General features: G+C 38.7%; 1 protein-coding gene and 1 long non-coding RNA gene across 3 annotated transcripts; one reads left to right on the forward strand and one right to left on the reverse strand.

Annotated features, from left to right (window-relative positions):
* Positions 1 to 148: 148 nt before the first annotated feature.
* Positions 149 to 13,341, forward strand: LOC128318526 (uncharacterized). 2 transcript variants are annotated; one of them, XR_008301911.1, is made up of 4 exons: positions 149 to 326; positions 7,868 to 8,074; positions 9,600 to 9,694; positions 11,691 to 13,341. It is a non-coding gene; the product is annotated as an uncharacterized LOC128318526 (long non-coding RNA). The 2 variants fall into 2 exon arrangements; XR_008301910.1 differs by lacking the exon at positions 11,691 to 13,341 and having other exon boundaries at positions 153 to 326; positions 9,600 to 9,710.
* On the reverse strand, positions 5,970 to 17,363 carry LOC113526499 (MOB kinase activator 2). Its single transcript, XM_026913573.3, has 5 exons — positions 16,844 to 17,363; positions 9,592 to 9,743; positions 9,341 to 9,437; positions 8,387 to 8,511; positions 5,970 to 8,148 (listed from the first exon to the last, which is right to left on the reverse strand). Exons 1-5 carry the CDS (start codon positions 16,933 to 16,935, stop codon positions 7,916 to 7,918), a joined length of 699 nt encoding a protein of 232 aa, XP_026769374.3. The 5' UTR covers positions 16,936 to 17,363; the 3' UTR covers positions 5,970 to 7,915.
* Positions 17,364 to 22,312: the final 4,949 nt, after the last annotated feature.

Genomic DNA, 22,312 nt, shown 5'->3' on the forward strand with positions numbered 1-22,312 from the left:
GTGTGTGTGTGTGTGTGTGTGTGTGTGTTACTGGCACCCCGTCCAGGGCGTCCCCCACCTCGTCCCCCGAGTCCCCTACGATAGACTCCAGGCTCCCTGCGACCCCGTGTAGGATAAACAGTACAGAAAATGGAGGGAAGTTTTGAAATTTTGTATTGTGGCTACTGTGGTAGGCTGGAGGTCGACCTTTCCACCCACATGCCCCACTTATCGACCCACTTATCGACCTTCCTGCCTCCCCAGTAGCAGTCCTGCTTTACAGTGCCCCACTTTGGCCTTGGAGTTTTACCCCTCATGGGATCGACACCTCGTCACACACGATCACGGTAAAATGCTTTAATCAGTATAATAACTGTTATCATCTAAGCGTGCAGATACTAAAATAGTTTCTGTTAGCTTTTTTTTTCATAGAAGCATCCTATTCTAATATCAGAGAATTATTCTATTCTATAACTCTTCTAATTTCAGGTGTTAATCGATAGAATATATGAATGCTGGGGCAGAATTTGAGTTTGGCACTCCTTGCTTAACAATATTTGACTAGCTAGCTAGCTAGGTGAGGCAGGCTACGTGAGGCAGGCTAGGTGAGGCAGGCTACGTGAGGCAGGCTAAGTGAGGTAGGCTAAGTGAGGTAGGCTAAGTGAGGCAGGCTAGGTGAGGCAGGCTAGGTGAGGCAGGCTAAGTGAGGCAGGCTAGGTGAGGCAGGCTAGGTGAGGCAGGCTAGGTGAGGCAGGCTAGGTGAGGCAGGCAGAATGAACTTTCTGTTTAGCACAGGCAAAAGGCTCACTTTGTTTTTTGTTTTTTTCATTATTATTTGTTAATAATGGATTTAATGTCACTCTAAGGGATTTTTATTTTTAATAACCAAACTTTGAGTCATACTTTTCCAGAACTTTGTCCCAGACTTTTGACGATTATGTTTTGACTATTATTGCAGTATTTGACTTAACTCTGAAGTCTAAACTCGGATTTATGTAATTTTACAACCTGATCTCGAGCTACAAAGTGGGAAAAACATGGACGCCTCCATGAAAGCATGTGTTTTGTTAGCAGAAAGCTAGCTAGCTAACATTAGTAATCATGTGTTTATGAGTTTATGATGAGTGAACTGATTTAGATTTAACCAGCGCTTGTCTCAGTGTTGATTGATTTACACTAAATACTACTATAAAATAATTTAAAGTAGCAAAGTGATATTTTATTTAGAGTAATTATTTGACCTTCTGAGTAGGAATCTGAGGTTGAGGAAGTGTTTTTCCCAGTCGTAGGTCGGAGTTACGAGCTACGAGCTTCAGTTGAAGGCAGCATAAGTTCTCTAACAGGCTCTGGGTTCTTCCAGGAACACGTGGCCCTTTAACTGCACACAGTTCAACTCTATTCAACTAATTATGCGACTTTTTAACAAACTTATGCAATCACAACTTTATTATTAAATTTTTATTTTGTAAATAATTTTGAGATTCATGACATATATAATCCCAGTTAAATCCATTTCTGTTCCAAGGGGTGTGAATACTTACGCAAACTACTGTATATTGTATGATCTATTTAAATAGCCTGCATCTCAGACACGCTTTTTGTTTTCTCAGTCCTGATTTAAGGTTAGATTGTGACGTTTTATGAAGATGCAGAGCTAGCTGTGTGTGTGTGTGTGTGTGTGTGTGAGATGAATGAGAAAGTAAATAAGCCGAGTGTACGTGTGTCTGTGAGCGTTTTGACTTTGAACCTTTGTGCCCGGTTTCTGTCTGTCTGGAATAAGATCAAGAGCTTAATAAGGTGAGAGAGAACATCAGCTGTGTGTGTGTGTGTGTGTGTGTGTTCACGGTGACTGCTGGTTTATACGGCTGTAGAAGAAATGTCAACCTTATATACAGTAAATTTCTGTGTGTTTTCATTAATAAAGAAAATTACGGTACAAAATGTGCTTTTAAAAAAATCTGGATTAAATCTGTTACAGTAAAACTGCAAACTAATATGTAATACGTTTAACTATTTAGATTTATTAGCTAGCTAAACATCATATAAATGAAGCCTCTCTTTTTTCTCTTTCTTGAAGTTGATAAGACAAAACAAACAAACAAACAAACAAACAAACGCAGCATGTTACAGAGAAACTGCAAAGAAGCGTAAACTCCTCTGTCCTGAAGATGTCGGAAAACTTAAAGTTACAGCTTTATCTCTGACTGTTACAAAGCACTGACACTGGAGACTCCTTCCCTACATGTTACATAAACGTCTCCTTACGCGTTACGCTTTAATACTGTATGTTTATGTGGAGCGTCTGCTGTACACATCCCTGTGAATCAGCTGTTGCTATAGAAACGATAACGTATTAGAAAGAGCGCATTAATATAAACCCGCACTACTGTCAGAGCTGCTGTTATAGAGAATTAATCAACACCTTCTGACCAATCAGAACTGTGGTATAAGGTTAATATTGGTTTCCTAATCTCTGTAACAATTCCCTGCTCATGACCGCATCCACAGAAACATCACAGAAACTAAAAACACTTAATCCTAGAGTCTAGCTTGGTCTTTTTTTTTCTTTTAAACTAAAAAATTTTATGGTGTAGACAAGAATACGGATTAAACGTTGACTAAAACCAACTAGTTATAGCTTGTTTATTGTATTACTAGTGTTAAGCCTAACCCTAACTAAAGGTTTTCTGTTTGTTTGGATGTTTTTGATGGATATCTCCTCCCATCAAGGATCTTTATAAATTTGAGTACCGTACTTTGTTCTTTTCTGACCAGCAGGGGTCACTGCGTGATTTCTGTAGAAGCATTAATACTGAGTTTACTGCATCGTTTTGCATGTATATATGCACTAATGAGAGAAAGAAGAGTGTGTTAGTGTGTGATGTTTTATCTATTACACAGACGATGGCTCACACTGGCTCACACTAGATGTGTGATGTTATTAATACACGCTCATTAAAAATTCATTAAATACCCATCATAGAGTCATTAATTTTGTTACAGCACTGTTAAAGAAATCTCACTGTAGTCTTGCACAAAGGAGACTTTCGCTGATTCATTTCAGCCTGGCACTGATCAGGAATGTGACCTGGATACAGATAAGAGAAACCGTCCAGGCCCTTTTACAGTACGTGAGAAGGAGCATCTTAAAAGTAAGTGAAGATAATAAAATAATGCTGTATGATCCTTTAAGCGGAGGCGGGGTCAGGTTCACGGGGTCAGGTTGTGCAGAATTCCACCTTTTATTTCAGCCTTTCTACAAATGTTAATCTTCATAAAGTCCTCGTTTACAACCACATACATGATAACTTACTTTGAAATATTAATCACCATTTTAACGTGTCACTGTGTGATAAATATAAACCAATTTTCCGTAGATTTATTCGCATTTCTACATGGTTTGTAATCGTTATTATTGCACCTAGTGGTCATACATAAGAACTGCAACAAACAAACACTAAACACAGGAGGTCCATTAGGGCAGGAATCACGCTGCCCCATGCTCCGGAGCGGATCAGAGGACAGGACCGTTAATGATCGGGTTGCCATTGTGTTTGTTTACAAACACTCCACTGACACCAACATCTTGTTTTATAGCCAATAATCTGAAATAATAATAATCTGGGTCAATTATCAAATAATACACGCAGCTTTATACATATATATATATATAAAGGTGTCATATTTGGTTCTGCCCTAAAATTCGACAAGCAAATCAACTCGGTTGTGTGTGAGGTAGCTTTTTCCAGCTCTGAGCCATTGCTAAACTAAAAATCATCATTTAAAGATCTCAAAACTCTCATTCATGCTTTAATTTATTCCCATATAGACTACTGCAGTTCCCTTTATTTTGAGATCGGTCAGTGGGATCGGTCAGGGGGATTGATCAGTGAGATCAGTCAGTGGGATCAGTCAGGGGGATCGATCAGTGAGATCAGTCAGTGGGATCAGTCAGTGGGATCAGTCAGGGGGATCGGTCAGGGGGATTGATCAGTGGGATCAGTCAGGGGGATCGGTCAGTGGGATCGGCCAGGGGGATCGGTCAGGGGGATTGATCAGTGAGATCAGTCAGTGGGATCAGTCAGGGGGATCGATCAGTGAGATCAGTCAGTGGGATCAGTCAGTGGGATCAGTCAGGGGGATCGATCAGTGAGATCGGCCAGGGGGATCGGTCAGGGGGATTGATCAGTGAGATCAGTCAGTGGGATCAGTCAGTGGGATCAGTCAGTGGGATCAGTCAGTGGGATCAGTCAGTGGGATCGGCCAGGGGGATCGGTCAGTGGGATCAGTCAGTCAGTGGAATCAGTCAGGGGGATCGGTCAGGGGGATTGATCAGGGGGATCAGTCAGGGGGATCGATCAGTGGGATCGGCCAGGGGGATCGGTCAGGGGGATTGATCAGTGGGATCGGTCAGGGGGATTGATCAGTGGGATCAGTCAGGGGGATCGGCCAGGGGGATTGATCAGTGGGATCGATCAGTGGGATTGGTCAGGGGGATCAGTCAGTGGGATCAGTCAGTGGGATCGATCAGTGGGATCAATCAGTGGGATCGGTCAGGGGGATCAGTCAGGGGGTTCAGTCAGGGGGTTCAGTCAGTGGGATCAGTCAGGAGGATCGTCAGGGGGTTCAGTCAGCAGGTACCAAGAAAAGGGAGGAAAGCACCTTCCCTCCACTGGCTATCAATTAAATACAGAACTGAATTTAAGGTTCTACTGTTTGTTTTCAAACCTCTACATGGCACTGCATCAAGCTATAGCCCAGAGCTTCTTCTTCTTCAGATCAGCAGTTCGGATGTGACCGGTCCTTTTCTGTTGCTGCTCCAAGACTGTGGAATATATTACAGGTTCAACAAAACAGACTTCATGTGAAAACTGTGATGAATTTCCTGATTACACAATTGCACTATTTGTGCATGTAGCACACAGTTATAGAAGGGAATGATTTATAATCGCACTATCGGGTGTCACCCAGATGAGGATGGTTCCTTCTGAGTCTGGTTCCTCTCAAGGTTTCTTCCTCTTATCGTCTCAGGGAGTTTTTCCTCACCACCGTCACCTCTGGCTCGCTCATTAGGGATAAATTCATACATTTAAAATTTATATCCTGTATTTATAGATTTCTGTAAAGCTGCTTTGTGACAACATCCATTGTTTAAAGCTTTATACAAATAAAATTGAATTGAATTGAATTTACTACAGTTTATAAACTCAACCTCCACAACAGACATTTTTAAATCTAATTTGAAAACATATTTATTCCCCGAGGCATTTAAGCGCGTGTAAGTTCTCCATCATCCGGCTATCTGTTTGTTTTTGTCTTGTGATTGATCTTTGTTTTTCTCTAGGTTTTTTTTTTTGCTGTCTCTCTTCTGTTTTATTTAATCTATCTGATTTCTTAATTGTGTTGTTTGTATTTTATTTCATTCTGTTTTAATCTTATAGTTGTACTATATCACTTTTCTGTCAAGTGACTTGACTTGCTAACTGAGCAGAAGTTTGGAAAAAAAAGTGGGAGAACCAACTAGTGGGCAGAGAATGTCAGGAAATCTATACAAATCTATACAAATCTATACACAAAAGGAGAGAGAGGATTCAACGTGACATGAGATGAGGTTCAATATGGCTGTATTTTATTTTTATCTTTTTTAATTCACTGGTATGTAATACACAACAATGCCCCCTGCTGCTTATAAAGGGCTGAGGACAGAAATCTGGACGTGTTTGTTGACATACATACTCATTAACTTTCTTAATTTTAATAATTTTTTCATTTAAGGCAATAAAGTATAAATTACAGGTGAATAGGGAATTTTTTTAAATACTAGATATCCAGTTTTTCTTTTTCAAAAAGTGATGCATTTATACAAACAAGGCTTCTAATCTAATTAAATACGCATACATTTGCATACTTAATTAAACAAACAAAAAAAAAAGTAGCATTTTGATGTCAGAATTGAAATATTTCTAAAGAGAAAGAACTTTACAGATAAGTTTCTTGGAAAATCATTTCTTTATTGTTTAACCAAGAAAACACCACGAGGTGTTATAAAAATATAATTTATACATATTTTTTCACACTAAAATTGAATGTTAATCCAAGAATAATCAAATAAATTTTGGAGAAATTCCTCTGTAATTATTATTTTTTTTTTATAATTAGGTTAAAAAGGTAAAATAAAGTGTCATGAATGTGGCTAGAATGTGTTTCATTCTAGTTAGTGTTGTTTATAAAGGAGATTAATGAGTATATCATAATAACGCATACTAAATTCTCAGAATATGGTGAATTTCTGATCAGAAAATTCAGACTTTTCATTAAAGACGTGTTTTCTGAGAGAGACGGAGTCAAAGCACACGTCATTAATCACACCAGCATCAATAAATTATACTATTATTATTATAATACTATTATTATGATTATGATACTATTATTTTTCTGTAAACATTATTTTACAGGAAGTCTGAAAAGGGTAACTCCAATGACACCTAAATCATCCAAAAGAAAAAGGATTTCACAAGTAAAATAGAATTTAGTTAGAAGTTTAACTTATAACGCTACTGGTGCTGGTTGAAATGGCTGCTCAGTCTTCTGAACTTTGACCCTGGAAGCACTTATCAACATTTTTTTTTTGTGCTTTCAAAATATTAGCTTTTAACCAGCTAACTCCAATGACATGAAATTCAGGGACAATAGTTCTTTTTAAAATTGATTTTATTCTGCTGTTATGTATTTGATAGATCTCATACTTATGTTCAGTCTGACATTAAAAAGAATAAGGAATATATATTTTTAAAAGTCTGCAAAAGCTTATAAAGCAACACAACTGGCTCACAAGGCAAGCTATGTTCCAGTACTTGGAAGTTTGAGAGAATTTTTTAAAATATTTACACAATAATTAAGACTCAAACTATTTTTATTGCTTAGGAAAGTTTAAAATTATACAGTAATATCTGCTACTTGGGAGTTCTTGAAAGATTTTAAACTATAACTGCTTTATCACCATATTCTGAGAATGTGTGTGTGTGTGTGTCATGTCACGGATGTGAAGTGGGCGGAGCTTTAAGCCTTTAAGTCCTTTTCCAAAAAAGAGCAAAAACCAAAAACAGTAAAATAAACATAATTCTGTTGAGTTTTGTTTGTTTGTTTGTTCATTTCTTTTGCTTTAGTTTAAGAGGAGACATCTTACAGACGCTATGCATCCAAAAATCTGGAAAATTATTGACCAGAATTGTCATTTCTACCATTTGTTCCTGTATTAAACGGTAAACTGTAGAGCTAGGAACTGTAGGAATATTTACATATTTCCTAATTCACTAGATGCAAATTAAATAAAAAAAAAAGAAAGAAAAAGCCTTTGGTACAATTTATATAGTACATCAACGCAGAAAAAACAAACGCGAGGTCTTATATGTTATAAATATCTTCATGCACTGTAAAGGATAAAGGTAGTGTGTGTGTGTGTGTGTGTGTGTGTGTGTGTGTGTGTGTGTGTGTAAGTAAACGGATCTTATTCCTTTTTAAACCAGTCAGACCAGATATCGTATGCAAGCAGATATTATAGTCCACGAGAGTAGGGGTGTGTGTGTGTGTGTGTGTGTGTGTGTGTGTTTGCAGTCCTTTAATATTTACTGTATGCTCTAGAGTAAAGAAAGGAGCCTGATCTGCACACACAGCCACGCCACTCAGTCTTGTTTTTTCCTTCATTAGTGGCCCTCAGTGTGTGTGTGTGTGTGTGTGTGTGTGTGTGTGTGTGTGTGTGTTAATGTGTGTGTTTAACACTCACTCGACTACAGGGAAACTTCTGATTCAGTCAACAGTACGCACAGACTCTCACTCTCTCGCTCTCTCTCTCTCTCTCTCTCTCTCTCTCTGTGTGTGTGTGTGTTAGTGTATGTGTGTGTTAGTGTATGTGTGTGTGTGCGTGTGTGTGTGTGTGTTAGTGTGTGAGAGCGTTGACGAGGTCATCAAGCGGCGCCGTCTCCGAAGCCTCCAGCAGCCTGAAGGTGTGGCTGAAGGTGATGAAGTGTGTGAGGAGGGTGTTGAGGTGCGGGTGGATGTCCGCAGCCACGGCGTCTCTGTAGTGAGCGCTGTACAGGTGGGTCAGAGTTCGGAACAGCAGCAGGAACACCTTCTGGACCAGGAACATGAATCCGTTTGGGAATTTTACACCTGCGTGCACACACACACACACACATACACAAACACACACACTTCAAATTTCTATTTTCATGAGCAAAATCTACATAACCAGAGTCCTCTTACAAGTACACAAATATTCTGAAACCATTTTAAAGAAAACTATTGTTCACTTCAGAAGTATTGGCACCCCTGCACCTCCATTTTAACTTTTATGCTATGTAGTGTGTGTGTGTGTGTGTGTGTGTGTGTGTGTGTGTGTGTGTGTTACCTGCCCTGGTGGGAAAGACGTTTTCGTCTGTGAGCAGTTCCTGGATGTAGGACATGGCGTAATCTATATAGAGAGGAGCTGAACACTTCAACTTCTTCCCATGTTCATCCATCCATTCATACACCCTACACACACACACACACACACACACACACGCACCACAAGAGGTTAAATCTACACAACACACACTAGAAGCGATATATATTGTCATTATAGAGCTGATTCCTCTGTTAATAAGCTTTAATTATGTCCAGTGTGAATGTATGTGACCTCCAGGCTGAACACTTTAATTTACTGTGTGTGTGTGTGTGTGTGTGTGTGTGTGTGTGTGACATAAATTACATTTAATTCCATTTTTTATGAGAAACATTCACATCACTCCAGTTCCAGTTTGGCATCTGAAAAAAATTGGGATTTTATCACTCTAAAAAAAAACCCCAACAATGTGAACGTGTATCTGAATAAAAGTAAAACTAAAATCTAAAAAAAAAATTAAATGTAAATAAAAACCAATGTCTACACATGTGTATTATGCAGAATTATAAATAGAGGTGTGTTTGGATTTTCTTAGAATTTGTAACTCCGCCCCTAACCCCGCCTCTAGCCCCGCCCCGACCCTGCCCCGGTCCCGCCCACAGCCCTGCTTCTAACTCTGCCCTTTATAACCTTTGATATAAATTTGGATGGTTGTGAGACCAAGTTAAATAGCAACATAAACAAAAACACAGTGTGTGTGTGTGTGTGTATGTGTGTACATGTGTGTGTGTGTGTGTGTGTGTATATAGAATCAGAATTAGAAACAATTTATTGCCAGGTACAGTAAAGGACACTCTACAGTACTAGGAATTTGTCTTGATGTCAGGTGCAAACACAGAATCAAAGATATATATATATATATACAAATGTGTACGTGTATGTGTGTGTGTGTGTGTGTGTGTATAAGTTACTCCTCACTTGTTTCCTGGCCCTTTAGCTGTCGGGCAGCTTGTCGAGGTGCAGAATTCGGACAAAGCGCTCGAGATGAGATTAATATTCTTAAAGAAAGAGATGGCTGAAATAAAATGAGAGAGAGAATTAAAACACACACATACACACTATATATACATATATACATACACGCGCATTTCTTTCACACAAGTGGATGGGAGTTGGTCTTTGGTATTCCATGTGTGTGTGTGTGTGTGTGTGTGTGTGTGTTTACTCACTGTTGAAGGCCATCCACTCGTGCTGGTCCAGCCCATGTGGCAGAGCGGACAGTGTGAGCAGGTCGACGTCTGAAATGCGGTCTCTCAGGAAGTGATCCTGCAGGTACGGTTTCTCTTGCAGCAACGGAGCCTTTTGAACATTATTATTCTTCCTGAGTCACACACACACACACACACACACACACACACATTAGTATACATTAGTAGGTCTTTAGTAGTAACCTGTGTTTTGTGCCGTGACACGTCATTGTAATTATTAATTAATAATTAACACATCCTAACTCCCAGTTAGACGTAAGAAGAGCCTTTTTACTTTTATTAATGTTTTACTTTAATGTGTTACACGACGCAGCTACACGACGCAGCTCGAGGGTCTGGATTATGCTAAACAGCTCCAAATGTTTATTTAGTAAAATCTAACCTAATGGGACGTGGGGCAGCATGTAAAAAAGTTTGGGATTTTGCTAAATACTTCCTGCAGTTTGTTTAGTAAAACTGAAACTTTTTACATTTTGCTTATAACAGACACATTTGTTATGATCTTAAAGATCAGCAAGAGGCTCATTCGCCTACATTCATTTCATTTCTCTCTACTGTAAACAGTCACTGCAGGCTGGAGCGCTGCTTAGCATCATTTAGCCACTGACAGGACGCCAAGCCTCAAGAATCTTCCCGAGTTAGCGCTAATCCGTAAGAACAAGTGGAGAACATTTTAGCTAACCTCGATCCGATTCCTAAATAAAACTCCTGATAGATTCATCAGTCAGATTATAAGCAAGTCGCATCAGGTTGCTAGGCTAATCAGGTCTCTTTGCGCTAATCACTCAGAGGGATAAGTAGAAGAACCCTTAATGGTTCTAGATGTAACCTTTTTTTTTTTTTTAACAAACACTACAGCGGTGTATAGACTGGCACGCTGCTGAAAAACAAGTCTGTTTATACAGTAGCTGCTCTGACATAAGCTGACATTGCATAACATTACATAAATGTAACTTTAAATGGATAAAAAATATGATGTGTCATTCTTTAATAAATACAAATTCGTATTAATCGTTTGCAGATTGCTCGAGTATAAGAGGAATAAAACACTCAGGGACACGCTGTTATAGGAAAAGAATTAATACGGGCGTGGTAACAGTAACTGCACTTCTGTCTCAGTATTTTATTATAATATATATATATATATATATATATATATGTGTGTGTGTGTGTGTGTGTGTGTGTGTATATGTATATATATATATATATATATATATATATATATATTATATGTATAATATATGATATATAATATAATATAAATGTTTTTTTCTATACATATCCTGCATATACTGTACACACAGCCCTTCATATTTCACATTCTCCTCATGCGTAGGATTGTTCTGTTATTATCATGGTATCAGCTTTAGCGCGAGTGGGTGTGTCCTGTGTGTGTGTGTCCTGTGTGTGTGTGTGTGTGTGTGTGATTTGTTATTTGTACTGTAAGGAATGTGCTTCATGTGAAGTTGTATGCTGCTGTGTGTTAAATGACATACCACAGGTTGTGACCGCATTCCTCCCGTATCATCACTCGCCATCAGCCTCGACTGCACGCGTTATTTATTATAATGAAGCAGAAATTCAGAGCTAAACATTTTAACTCTAATCTCTGCTCTTCACAAATCCCTTCTATACAAACGATAATTACAGACGTGTACAATTTCACTTCAAACCAGTGTTTTCTACGAGTTATTCGTGTAGTAAATAAACCATGGTTATGTAAGTAATAAACACACTGTGTGTGTGTGTGTGTGTGTTAGAGTAAATTACTGAGTGACAGCGTGGTGTGATGAAGCGAAGTTACTGTTACCACCCTGAAGTTGATTATTTTCCTCTAACTGCACGTCCCTGAGTGTTTTATTCCTCTTACACCACAGCAACTTACCAACAATTACAATCTTTTATTTACTAAAGAACGACACATCATACTTTTTATCCACTTATAGGTACATTTAATGTTGTGGAGTGTCTGTGAAACGAGCAAGTTCCTGTTGTCGCTTACGTTATAGCAGCTATAAACACTCGTTCCCTCACCAGCCTCTTTATTCTCTCTCTTCAAGTTAAAAAATCGCAGCTTGTTCCGCATGTTACCGAGAAACCGGAAAGAAGAAGCGTAAACTCCTCTGTCCTGAAGATGTCGGAAAACTCAAAGTTACAGCTTTACCTCTGACTGTTACAAAGCGCTGACACTGGAGACTCCTTCCATACATGTTAAATATTTTTAGAGAAAACTGAAAACATACGATTATACTTTTTTTTGTTTTTTATTATTATCAGTGGAGCGTCCGCTGTACAAGTCCCTGTGAATGAGCTGTTACTAAAGAAACGATAACATTGTGCTAATGTGCTTATTTTACTGCATGCAAAACAGTCAAGTCACACTGCAAACACACACACACACACACACACACAATCGCTGTGTTTCCGTGTGTATTTACACACCGAGGGAAAGTCCTGATAACGTCGATCCTGACTTCAATGTAAAACCTTGAAACGCCAAACGTTCACAGGATAGAACTCTGTGTGTGTGTGTGTGTGTGTGTGTGTGTGTGTGTGTGTGTGTGTGTGTGTGTGTGTGTGTGTGTGGCCTTGTTCTGACTGATAAACACACACGTCGCAGAGTGTATCTAATTCCTGTATGAGTGTGTGTGTGTGTCGTTTCCTATTACGTGCTAAAGCAACAGACCACTGTCAGTGAAATGTAAATAAAATGAAAATTCTCTGTACGTTTTTCCAGCACACACACCCACACACACACACACACACACACATTTGAAAAAAATCCTCTAAAAATACAAAAAGTTAGCTTTAGTGACATGAATATTATTTAAAAACTTAGAACCCTTAAGGTTCCTCAGTTCCAAAGAACCTTTGAAGAACCCCTTTTAACTGTGCGCTACTAACTCCAAATTATTGCTCATTATTTTCTTCTCAATATCTAGAACCTTTCAGAAGTTTAACATTTAGCTCTTGGTACTTGGTGCACTCATAAAAAAAAAAGGTTCTTCAAGGGTTCTTTAAGGGTTAATTTGATATTTAAGGGTTCTTAGTTTCCAAAAAGGATACACTTTAAACCCATTCTGATAAGGAAACCCTCTGTGGAAGAGTTCTACACAGAACATAGAACCTTCAAGAGTTCTCGAAGAGGGATAAGTGGAAGAACCCTTACTGGTTCTAGATTTAACCTTTTTTTTCTAAGAGATAGAGGTGAGAAGTGATATTCTTAACAAATATTATAGTTGATACACTTTCAAAAAATGTTAACCTGTAAGGGTTCTTCAGGTGTTCCTCTGGGGAAAAAACCAAAAAAGTTCTATAATAAAGTGTATTCCTATCAGAAAGTGTTCCTATAAGAAGCAGAACCTCAATTATCCAAAGAACGCTTGAAGAACCTTTTTTTTTTTTTTCTAAGAGTGTGTGTAGGAACCGGGTATGTGTACGCTACAAACTCCAAATTATTGTTCCTTATTTTATTGTCAATATCTTGAACCTGTCAGGAGTTTAACATTTAGAAACACTTTTTGTGTACATAGAACAGAGTCAGAAGAAGAACCCTTTAGTGCTCAAAATCTTCTAAGAGCATAGAACCTTTAAGGTTGTCTTAAAAATAAAATTAAAGGTGACAGAAAGTCTATCTTGGTACTTGTTGCACTCCTAGAGTAAAAGGGTTCTTCCAGGGTTCTTTAAGGGTTTGTTGGATAATTAAAGGTTCTTAGGTTCCAAAAAAGGTTCTACTTCCCTCTTCTGATAAGGGAACACTCTGTGGTAAGGTCTTCACACAGAATCTAAAAGTGTACATTTAACATTTATTGTTCTAAAACTGGAGATAAAAAAAACATACAAAGCTGTAATTACCTCCTAGAGTCTCTAAAAAAGGTTCCTCAGTGGTTCTTTGGATGATTAATGGTTCTAGATTTCGAAAGAGGTCCTACTTGGATCATTTGCTTAAAGAAAAACACTCTGTTGGAAAGTCGTACATATAATATTGTTTTTTTTCTTTTACAGGTGAAACAAAACAAAGGGTTCTAGATTTAGAAATAAGATGATCATTAAAGGGGTTCTAGCTTTCTAAAAGAAGACTCTCCTTGGAACGCTGTCTGATAAAATGGGAAGGATTTGAACTCTTAAGAGCTGATTAGTTAACTGGGTTGCAGAAATTTTAAAGGTTCTGTGTAGAACCCTACAGCAGAGTGTGTGCCTTTGAGAAATGTTCCCAGCTAGAACTCCTTCAGAAATCAGAACCATTAACCAAAGAACCCATGAGGAGGAGTGTACGTAGGAGAGTTCCACATCCATAAATACTGTGTACATTGCATTAATTAATTTCATCTACATGGTCTCTTAGAAAAAATGTAGAACTTTTAAGGGTTCTCAGTTGTCCTTCCGCTGGAACCCATAATGGTTCTATGTAGACCCCTATAACAGGGTATCTCTATCAGGATGGGTTCCAAGTAGAATCAGTTTAGAAGGCTAGGAGCTCAAAGAAGTATCCAAGGAACCCTTAAAGAACCCTGGAAGAACGCTTTCTTCTAAGAAAGGCAACTGAAGAAGTGAGATTAGAGCTTCTGAAGTTTTAAGAATGTAGAACCCTTTTAGGAACATTTTAGGAACTATGAGAAGAACCCCACCAAGGTTCTCATGGTGGGACAAACCGAAGCTGCTAGGATTAGGGTGCTAGATGGAACTATTTAATAAATTACTCACAGATCTTGAAAAAGTTCCATTTAAATATGAAACAAAACTCAGCTGGAAACTGAATTTCGCATGAGTTGGACGTTCGGTTCTAGTGACGGAGAAAAAGAAAAGGTGCCTGTTCCGCCAAGTGTTTATCTAGGACGCCGTTCTGTTTGCTTTGGCTTTAGTACTGTAGCTGGTAGGCAGAACCACATTTGCCACATTTACACCAAGTGATCATTTATACATCACTGTGACTAAAGGTGATGAGGTGACGGTTCTGCTGTCCGTCTCTGAGGCACGATCGGTTCTCCGACTGAACCCACACGGCTGTGAAGTGATCACAGGAACACACACTGTGGAAGTCAGTCTGTGGATCGAGGCCAAACATGAGGAAGCAATTGTGGTGGTGACGGAGGTGGAGTGTAGCAGCAGTTCCCTACGTCACACCCGGTTCTGTTAGAACCATTCAGACACAGAACAGCGCAGATTTACTGATAGAGAAACGCAGCGAGGAGCTTACTGACGCCGCAGAACCATGTGGCAGCACTTTGGAGGAAATGCGTTGATCTGATGAGGAAGTTTGTGAACTGGGAACAAACTGTTACAGATTCTTGATCAGCCAACAGAACCAACTAAAGGTGCTGCGTAGACCCCGTCAAAAGTTCTCTGTTAGTATAGAACCCCTCTCTGAGGTTCTGTTCTACTGTAATTCCATAGTAACCATAGCAACACAGTCTCATTAATATTAATGCAAATTATCTATATATTACTAGCTAATTGCTAAACTACACTCTTAAAAAGGGTTCTTTTGATAACTAAAGGGTTCTTTAAGTTCTTCTTAAAAGGGCTTCAAAACATTTATAATATTTAAAACCTTCCATCATAGCGTTCCACATAGAACCTAAAAGTGTTCCCGCTGAGAAACAAGTGATGTAGCTTTAAAGGGTTCTGAATTTCTGAGGAGTGAATCTATAACCCTACAGCAGAGGGTTCCGATAGCAAAACATTCTGTAGCAGCGTTCCCTCAAAGATACAACCAAGGTGTAGAACCTTCAGGGTTATGTTTTTTGGGGACTGTCATAGAACCATAAAAGGATTCTATAACTTCCTAAAAGGGTTCTACATCACACTTTTCTGATAGGGAAACACTCAGTTGTAGGGTTCTAAATGTTATAAGAGTGTAGAACCTTTAGCACACTTCCATAGAACCATAAAGGGATGAAGCTGCTTTCTAAATGGGCTCTAGAACCCTTTCTGAAAGGGAAACAAACTGTTGTAGGGTTCCACCAGAGAGACGACAAAGAATTTTCTAAGAGTGTAGAACTTTCACAGTTTTCTTATGACAGAAAACGTTCTTTAGTGCAATTCCACAGGGCCATAAAGGCCTGACATTGCTTCCTCAATGGGTTCTACTTAGAACCGTTTCTGAAAAGGAAACCAACTGTTGTAGGGTTCCAGATAGAACCTTTAAGGATTCGACCAGAGACACAATGAAGAACCCTAAGGGCTTCTAAATTTTCTTAGAGTACAGAACATTCAAGGTCTTCTTAAACCAGAAAACGTTCTTTAGAGCGATGCCACAGAACCATAAAGGACGACGAGATACACTATGGTTCCACATAGAACCTTTAAGGGTTCCCCAAGAGGGAGAACTGAATAACCTTACAACCCTACAGCACTGACACTGGAGACTCCTTCCATAAATGTGAAATAAACACCTCCTTACAGAAAACTTACTTACACCATGTCAACGATTTTATGAGCAGCCTTCGCTGTACACGTCCCTGTGAATGAGCCGTTGCTATAGAAACCATAACGTATTAGAGCTGCTGTTATAGAAAACTAATCAACACCTTCTGACCAATCAGAATCCAGAATCCAGGTCTAAACCGCTAATATTTTATAGCGTGACTCTTTTATTCGCTTGTTCCTTCTCACTTCCTGTCATGCATGAAGTATGTAAATACACTGAGAAGTGTTTATCCATAAACAGGTGCTGCATGCTGCAACTCACACACACACACACACACACACACACACACACACACACACACACACACGTTTGTCTTACTATCCTGATGAAGACCTTCCTTGGACATAATCATTAATGCAGCAAATTAACGCCACATTTAAATCTAACTCTAACTGTAACCTCCGTAAGGAAAAGGACATTTTTTTAAAGTAATTAAAAACTAAAATTAAATAAAACAACGACAACAACAACAACAAAAAGTTTTCCACATGAGGATCTGCCAAATGTCCCCGCAAAGGCAACACTGTCAGATATTGCATGTTGTCTCAACAATATATATACACACACACACACACATATATATACACACACACACACACAGAGTTTAACTTTGGCTCTTTTGTGGACTTGAACACAAATGAGTTAAATTTTTCTTTTTTACATTCACGCTCTTTTCCGATGGTGTGTGTGTGTTTATCTGTGTAAAGTATATGTATAAGTGTATGTATAATGTGTGTGTGTGTGTGTGTGTGTGTGTGTGTGTGTGTGGAGGTTCACACTCACAGTTTCAGAGTGTTGATGTCTTCGTGGTTCTCCGCAGTCAGAGTGTGTGAGGCCTCGTCCCCAGAGCCCATAAAACTCTGACATCCCCCCATAGCCAGAGAGGAGCCTCTCCATGAGACGACTTCTCTTCCTCTCTCTCTCTCTCCTTCTCTCTCCCTCTCTCTCTCTTCAACACACACTCGCAACAATCGTCTCGGACCTCCTCACGGATTCATGCTTTCACACACACACACACACACACACACACACACACACACTCCTTCACACACTCCGCTTTCGTCCACATCAAGTCCACGTCAGGCGTGTAAAAGTTCTCCCGTCCTTCTGTGTATTTTCTGCTTTTCTCTACACCCCAGGCTGTGTTCTCTCTCTCTCTCTCTCTCTTTCTCTCTCTCTCTCTCAGACACACACACACACACTCAAAGCAGACAGACAGGTTCCACAAGTGCTGAGAAAATATTTACACACACACACACATGCACACACACACACACACATACACACTCACATACACACACACTGAAGCCCACCCCCTAACCCAACACATGGCTCTTCCTTTTTATTTTCCCCCAAAAACCCCTCCCTCCTGACATGTCGTTTCTCTCCTCTAGGAGCGCTGTCGTCCTCGGTTCTCCTACACGTTCTCAATAAATCATTTACATTGAGGTTCTTCACATCTGGTGCTTGGAACCATCTTCAGTTTGCATGTCAGATATTTCCACCTCATGCCTTCCATTTTTATTCTGTTATTCTGTAAAAATCGCAACATCTTCATCTAATATTCCATAAAATGCCACCATTACATGTTCAGAGGGAAAAAAAGGTTCCTTAATGGTTCTTTGGAGGGTTAAGGGTTCTAAGTTTCCTGAAGGGGTTCTTCTTTGCACCCACTCTGAAAAGCAGACTGTCTACAAATGTTTTAAGCAAAATAATTTCACCTACTTAATCTAAGTACACAGTTTAGAACCTTCAAGGGTTCTTCGGTTGTCCCTGTAGGGGAACCCTTAAAGGTTCTACATAGAAAACTATAATAAAATATATTCATATCAGAAAGTTTTCCTATGAGAAGTATAACCTTTTTCTGAAACTAAGAAACCTTAATTATCTAACAAACCCTGAAAGAACCCTTAAAGAACCCTTGAAGAACCCTTTTTTCTAAGAGTGTGTGTATTGATTGGGTAAGTGTGTGGTACACAAGTTATTGCTCGTTATTTTCTTATTAATACCTAGAACCTGACAGGAGTTGATACACTCCTGAAAAAACTTTCTTCAAGGGTTCTTTAAGGGTTCTAAGCTCCCAAAAAAGGTTCTACTTCAAACCCTTTCTGATAAGGAGAAACTCTGTTGTAGGGTTCTACACAGAACATAGAAACTTCATGAAGATAAGCAGTAGAGCCTTTATGGTTTCTAGATTTAGCCTTTTTTCTACGAGATGCATCCTGAGAGTTTAAAGGATTAAACATGTTATAAACAATCATTATTAATGCAGCTACACTATGAAGAACCTTACAACAAAGCGTGTTCTCATCAGAAAAGGTTCCTATAAGAAGCAGAACCCTTGAAGAACCCTTTTCTCTAAGAGTGTGTGTATTATGTGAGCAAACGTGTGCTACACACTCCAACTTATTGCTCATTATTTTCTTCTTAATATCTAGAACCTGTTGAGTTTAACATTTCAATCAACTGTCTTGGTTCTTGAAGGGTTCTTTTAGGGTTCTATATTCCTATCTATAAGTAATTTATAGCTAAATGTTCCAAAAACAGTCCAGTTTCATGGAATCGTTATTAAACGATTTTGTAAAACCGGACTCAGAACTGTGTGGGCGTGGCCGATATCATAATGACTGGCAGCGGTGTCTCCTTGGCAACGTAAAAACAACATAGCGAAAATTGGTGGCAAGGAAGTATCCCTAAATCTGATTCGTTAGCGTAACCATGATGTCACCTCCTCTCATTATAGCCCCGCCCACCTCGTAACTGGAATTACAAGAGAGTCAGAAAATTCAGAAAACTGAGAAGATATTTGTTTTTTCTTGGAGTTGATTTAAAATTCACCACGCACGCTTTAAGATATTTTCCTGCCCATGTTCATGTGTATTATAATAATAAAAATCCGACATCGTGACACATCTGAAATGTTTATTGATTTGATAAAGCCCAAATAAAGAAGTACAGTATTGCGTTAATAATAATTTTAAAAAATAATAACCAGAGTCATTTTACAATACAAACACACAGAAGCTGAAGGCAGAAGATACTTTACAATACCGAACCAGATTATATGATTGTTGTTGTTGTTATTATTTTTATTTTTACACTTCAGCATTTGCGTCTACATGTTTGCACAGATACGAGTCCAACTTTATTTATTTATTTATTTATTCATTCAGGTACGCTAGAACCCTGATTCATAAACACAGCATAATGAAGGTCTAATAACGTGACTTTATAATAATTTAAAAAGTGCTTTTAAGACAACCTGAAAAAAATAAAGTTGGACTTGAGTACATACAGGAAGGGAAAGGGTTAATTTCACACAGTTTTTCATGTCGAGGTCGAAGCAGAAACCTAAACTGAAATACATTATTAAGAATAGTGTTTGTTTAAGTATATCATATTTTTATAACATTTTTAATTCATAAAGAGAACGGAGTAAAAATACATGACTGCAGCTACAATCACTAATAATCTATTATAATATTTACGACATTTTTTACAAACAGGAAGTCGTATGCTACCGTATATGCACCGCAAAAAGAAAAGCTGCATAAACAAGAAGAAAAAAGTGCACAGAATTTGGAAGACGGGATAAAATAGAAAAAAAACTTTAGAGTTAGAGTTTATCACGACAAAAACAGGATCAGCAGAAGGCAGTGTCGAAGTAAACGAGTGAGGAACTGAACTCTAACGCACACAAGTATGTGCTAAAGCAAAGAAACCTGTTTTCCAAAAAGAAGGGAAAGGTATAAATATTAAATAAGATCTCTTCTAAATAAAATTAAAAAAATCATATTCAAGGAAAGGAAGAAAAAAAAATGACATTCATCATCATCATCATCAGTATTAGGAGTATAACACAGTGTCACTATCTTTATTTTTATTTGGATTTAAACCCAAGATGGGCGTGGCCTACTCCAGAAAAAAATGTATTTTAAATTAAATATAAACTCTACCGCTGTAAATACTCTAAATCCTGTCCCTGTAAATACTCTGTAAACCTCCAGCAGTAGAAATGTGAGCGTGGTGTGTGAAGTGCGGCTCTGACGGTTCCTCTACCTCAGCTACATCACTCCGGTTCATAATCACGCTCAGCTAGCGATTAGTGTTTTTTATAATCTCACTCACACAGTTTGTATATTTTTGTTAGTTTCTGCCTGCTGTGTTTTCTACAGAACCCCAGAAGGAACCTTTGCAAAAAAAAAAAAAAAAATTCTCATAAAACATTACATGAAAAAAATCCCATAAAAATACCATTTTTCAAAGTTTTTTTTTTTTAAAGTAAGTGTTAATTACCTTAAAAACATCACACCGTGTCCTTTTCTTTCAGGAAAAAAATCAAGTTAAAATGGAAAATTATAGTGTGTACACCAGATAATTTTGTTTTTTTTGTTTTTTTTTGCAAATGTCCCTTCCGGGGCTCCGTAGTTTTCTACCAAATTTAGACAGTTCTGTTTCCCAAAATATTAAAAAAAAAAAAAACAAGCAGGATCATTGAAACCACCGCGACGCTGACCGGATGAATGAAGGATGAATGAAGGATGAATGAATGAATGCTAGAAAAGCATCGTGGTGCGACTCACATTTACGTTAACGTTCGTGTTAATGTTCATATTAATGAACGTGGTCTTTGTTTGTGGCGTGAGTTTCCTATCTGACCACATGCTCGCGCTCACACAGCTGTTTTGTTTTGTCCTGTGGGATCTCTGTCCTGATGCACACCTCTAGTCTCAACCTGTGAACATTTCTATTAATCTTTCTTTAAAAAAAAAAAAAAAAAAAGTAAACAGCACTCGTCCTATTCAAATCCGAATCTGTTAAAAATTATCTGTTCATTCTGTACAATATGCTTACATTCAGCTACATCTCTAATATTCATCACCATCATCATCACCTTCACCACTGTCATCATCATCATCACCACCTTCACCACCGTCATCATCATCATCACCACCTTCACCACCGTCATCATCATCACCACTACCATCATCACCATCATCACCATGATCATCACCACCTTTACCATCACCACCATCATCATCACCACCACCTTCATCACCACCATCACCTTCATCATCATCACCATCATCATCATCACCATCATCAACACCTTCACCACTGTCATCATCATCATCACCACCTTCACCACCGTCATCATCATCATCATCACCATCACCATCACCACCACTACCATCATCACCACCACTACCATCATCACCACCACTACCATCATCACCATCATCATCAACATCATCACCATGATCATCACCACCTTTACCATCACCACCATCATCATCACCACCACCATCATCATCATCACCACTACCATCATCATCACCATCACCATCATCACCACTACCACCATCATCACCACCACTACCATCATCACCACCACTACCATCATCACCATCATTATCATCAACATCATCACCATGATCATCACCACCTTTACCATCACCACCACCTTCACCACCGTCATCATCATCACCACCACCTTCACCACCGTCATCATCATCACCACTACCATCATCATCACCATCATCACCACCACTACCACCACCACCTTCATCATCATCACCATCATCACCACAGTCACCATAATCATCATCGTTATCATCTTTCAAGAATCAAGTTTTAAAAGTGCAGTAACTGAAACAAACAAGCTGACAAACTAAAACTTAAACACAGTGTGTGTGTGTGTGTGTGTGTGTGTGTGTGTGTGTGTGTGTGTGTGTGTGTGTGTCAGTAGTGAAAGCAAAGCCACAGAGATCCCGCCTCAGATTATTGCCTCTAAACTGATTCCCACTGAAGCTTTGTACTTTGTGATTATTTACATGATGCTATTGTTCATATTTACAGTTAATAATCATTTCACTGTAACATCTGATGAAAACATGAACAAAGTAAGATGTAAAAAATGTGAAAATATTATAAAATATCGTTCGACAGTTTGATGACGCCACATCGCCCAGTCCTGTACTGTTTTAAAATAAAATAAAATTAAATTAAAATTCCTTGAAATAACTGAAGCTTTGTGAATTAATCACTGGATTTGAGTCAGGTGTTTAGGGGTTAAGCAGATGCGCGCAAACACACACACACACACACACACACACACACACACACACACACACACACTCATCATACCTGAGAAAACAAGCTACCACCCACAATGCATTCGTAAACCTGACATTACCATGTCATAACTGCGTCATAAGTCGCCATAACGACGCCATCCAATCATACAACACT

The sequence above is a fragment of the Pangasianodon hypophthalmus genome, chromosome 6 (assembly GCF_027358585.1).
Source record: "Pangasianodon hypophthalmus isolate fPanHyp1 chromosome 6, fPanHyp1.pri, whole genome shotgun sequence".
Taxonomy (NCBI): Eukaryota; Metazoa; Chordata; class Actinopteri; order Siluriformes; family Pangasiidae; genus Pangasianodon; species Pangasianodon hypophthalmus.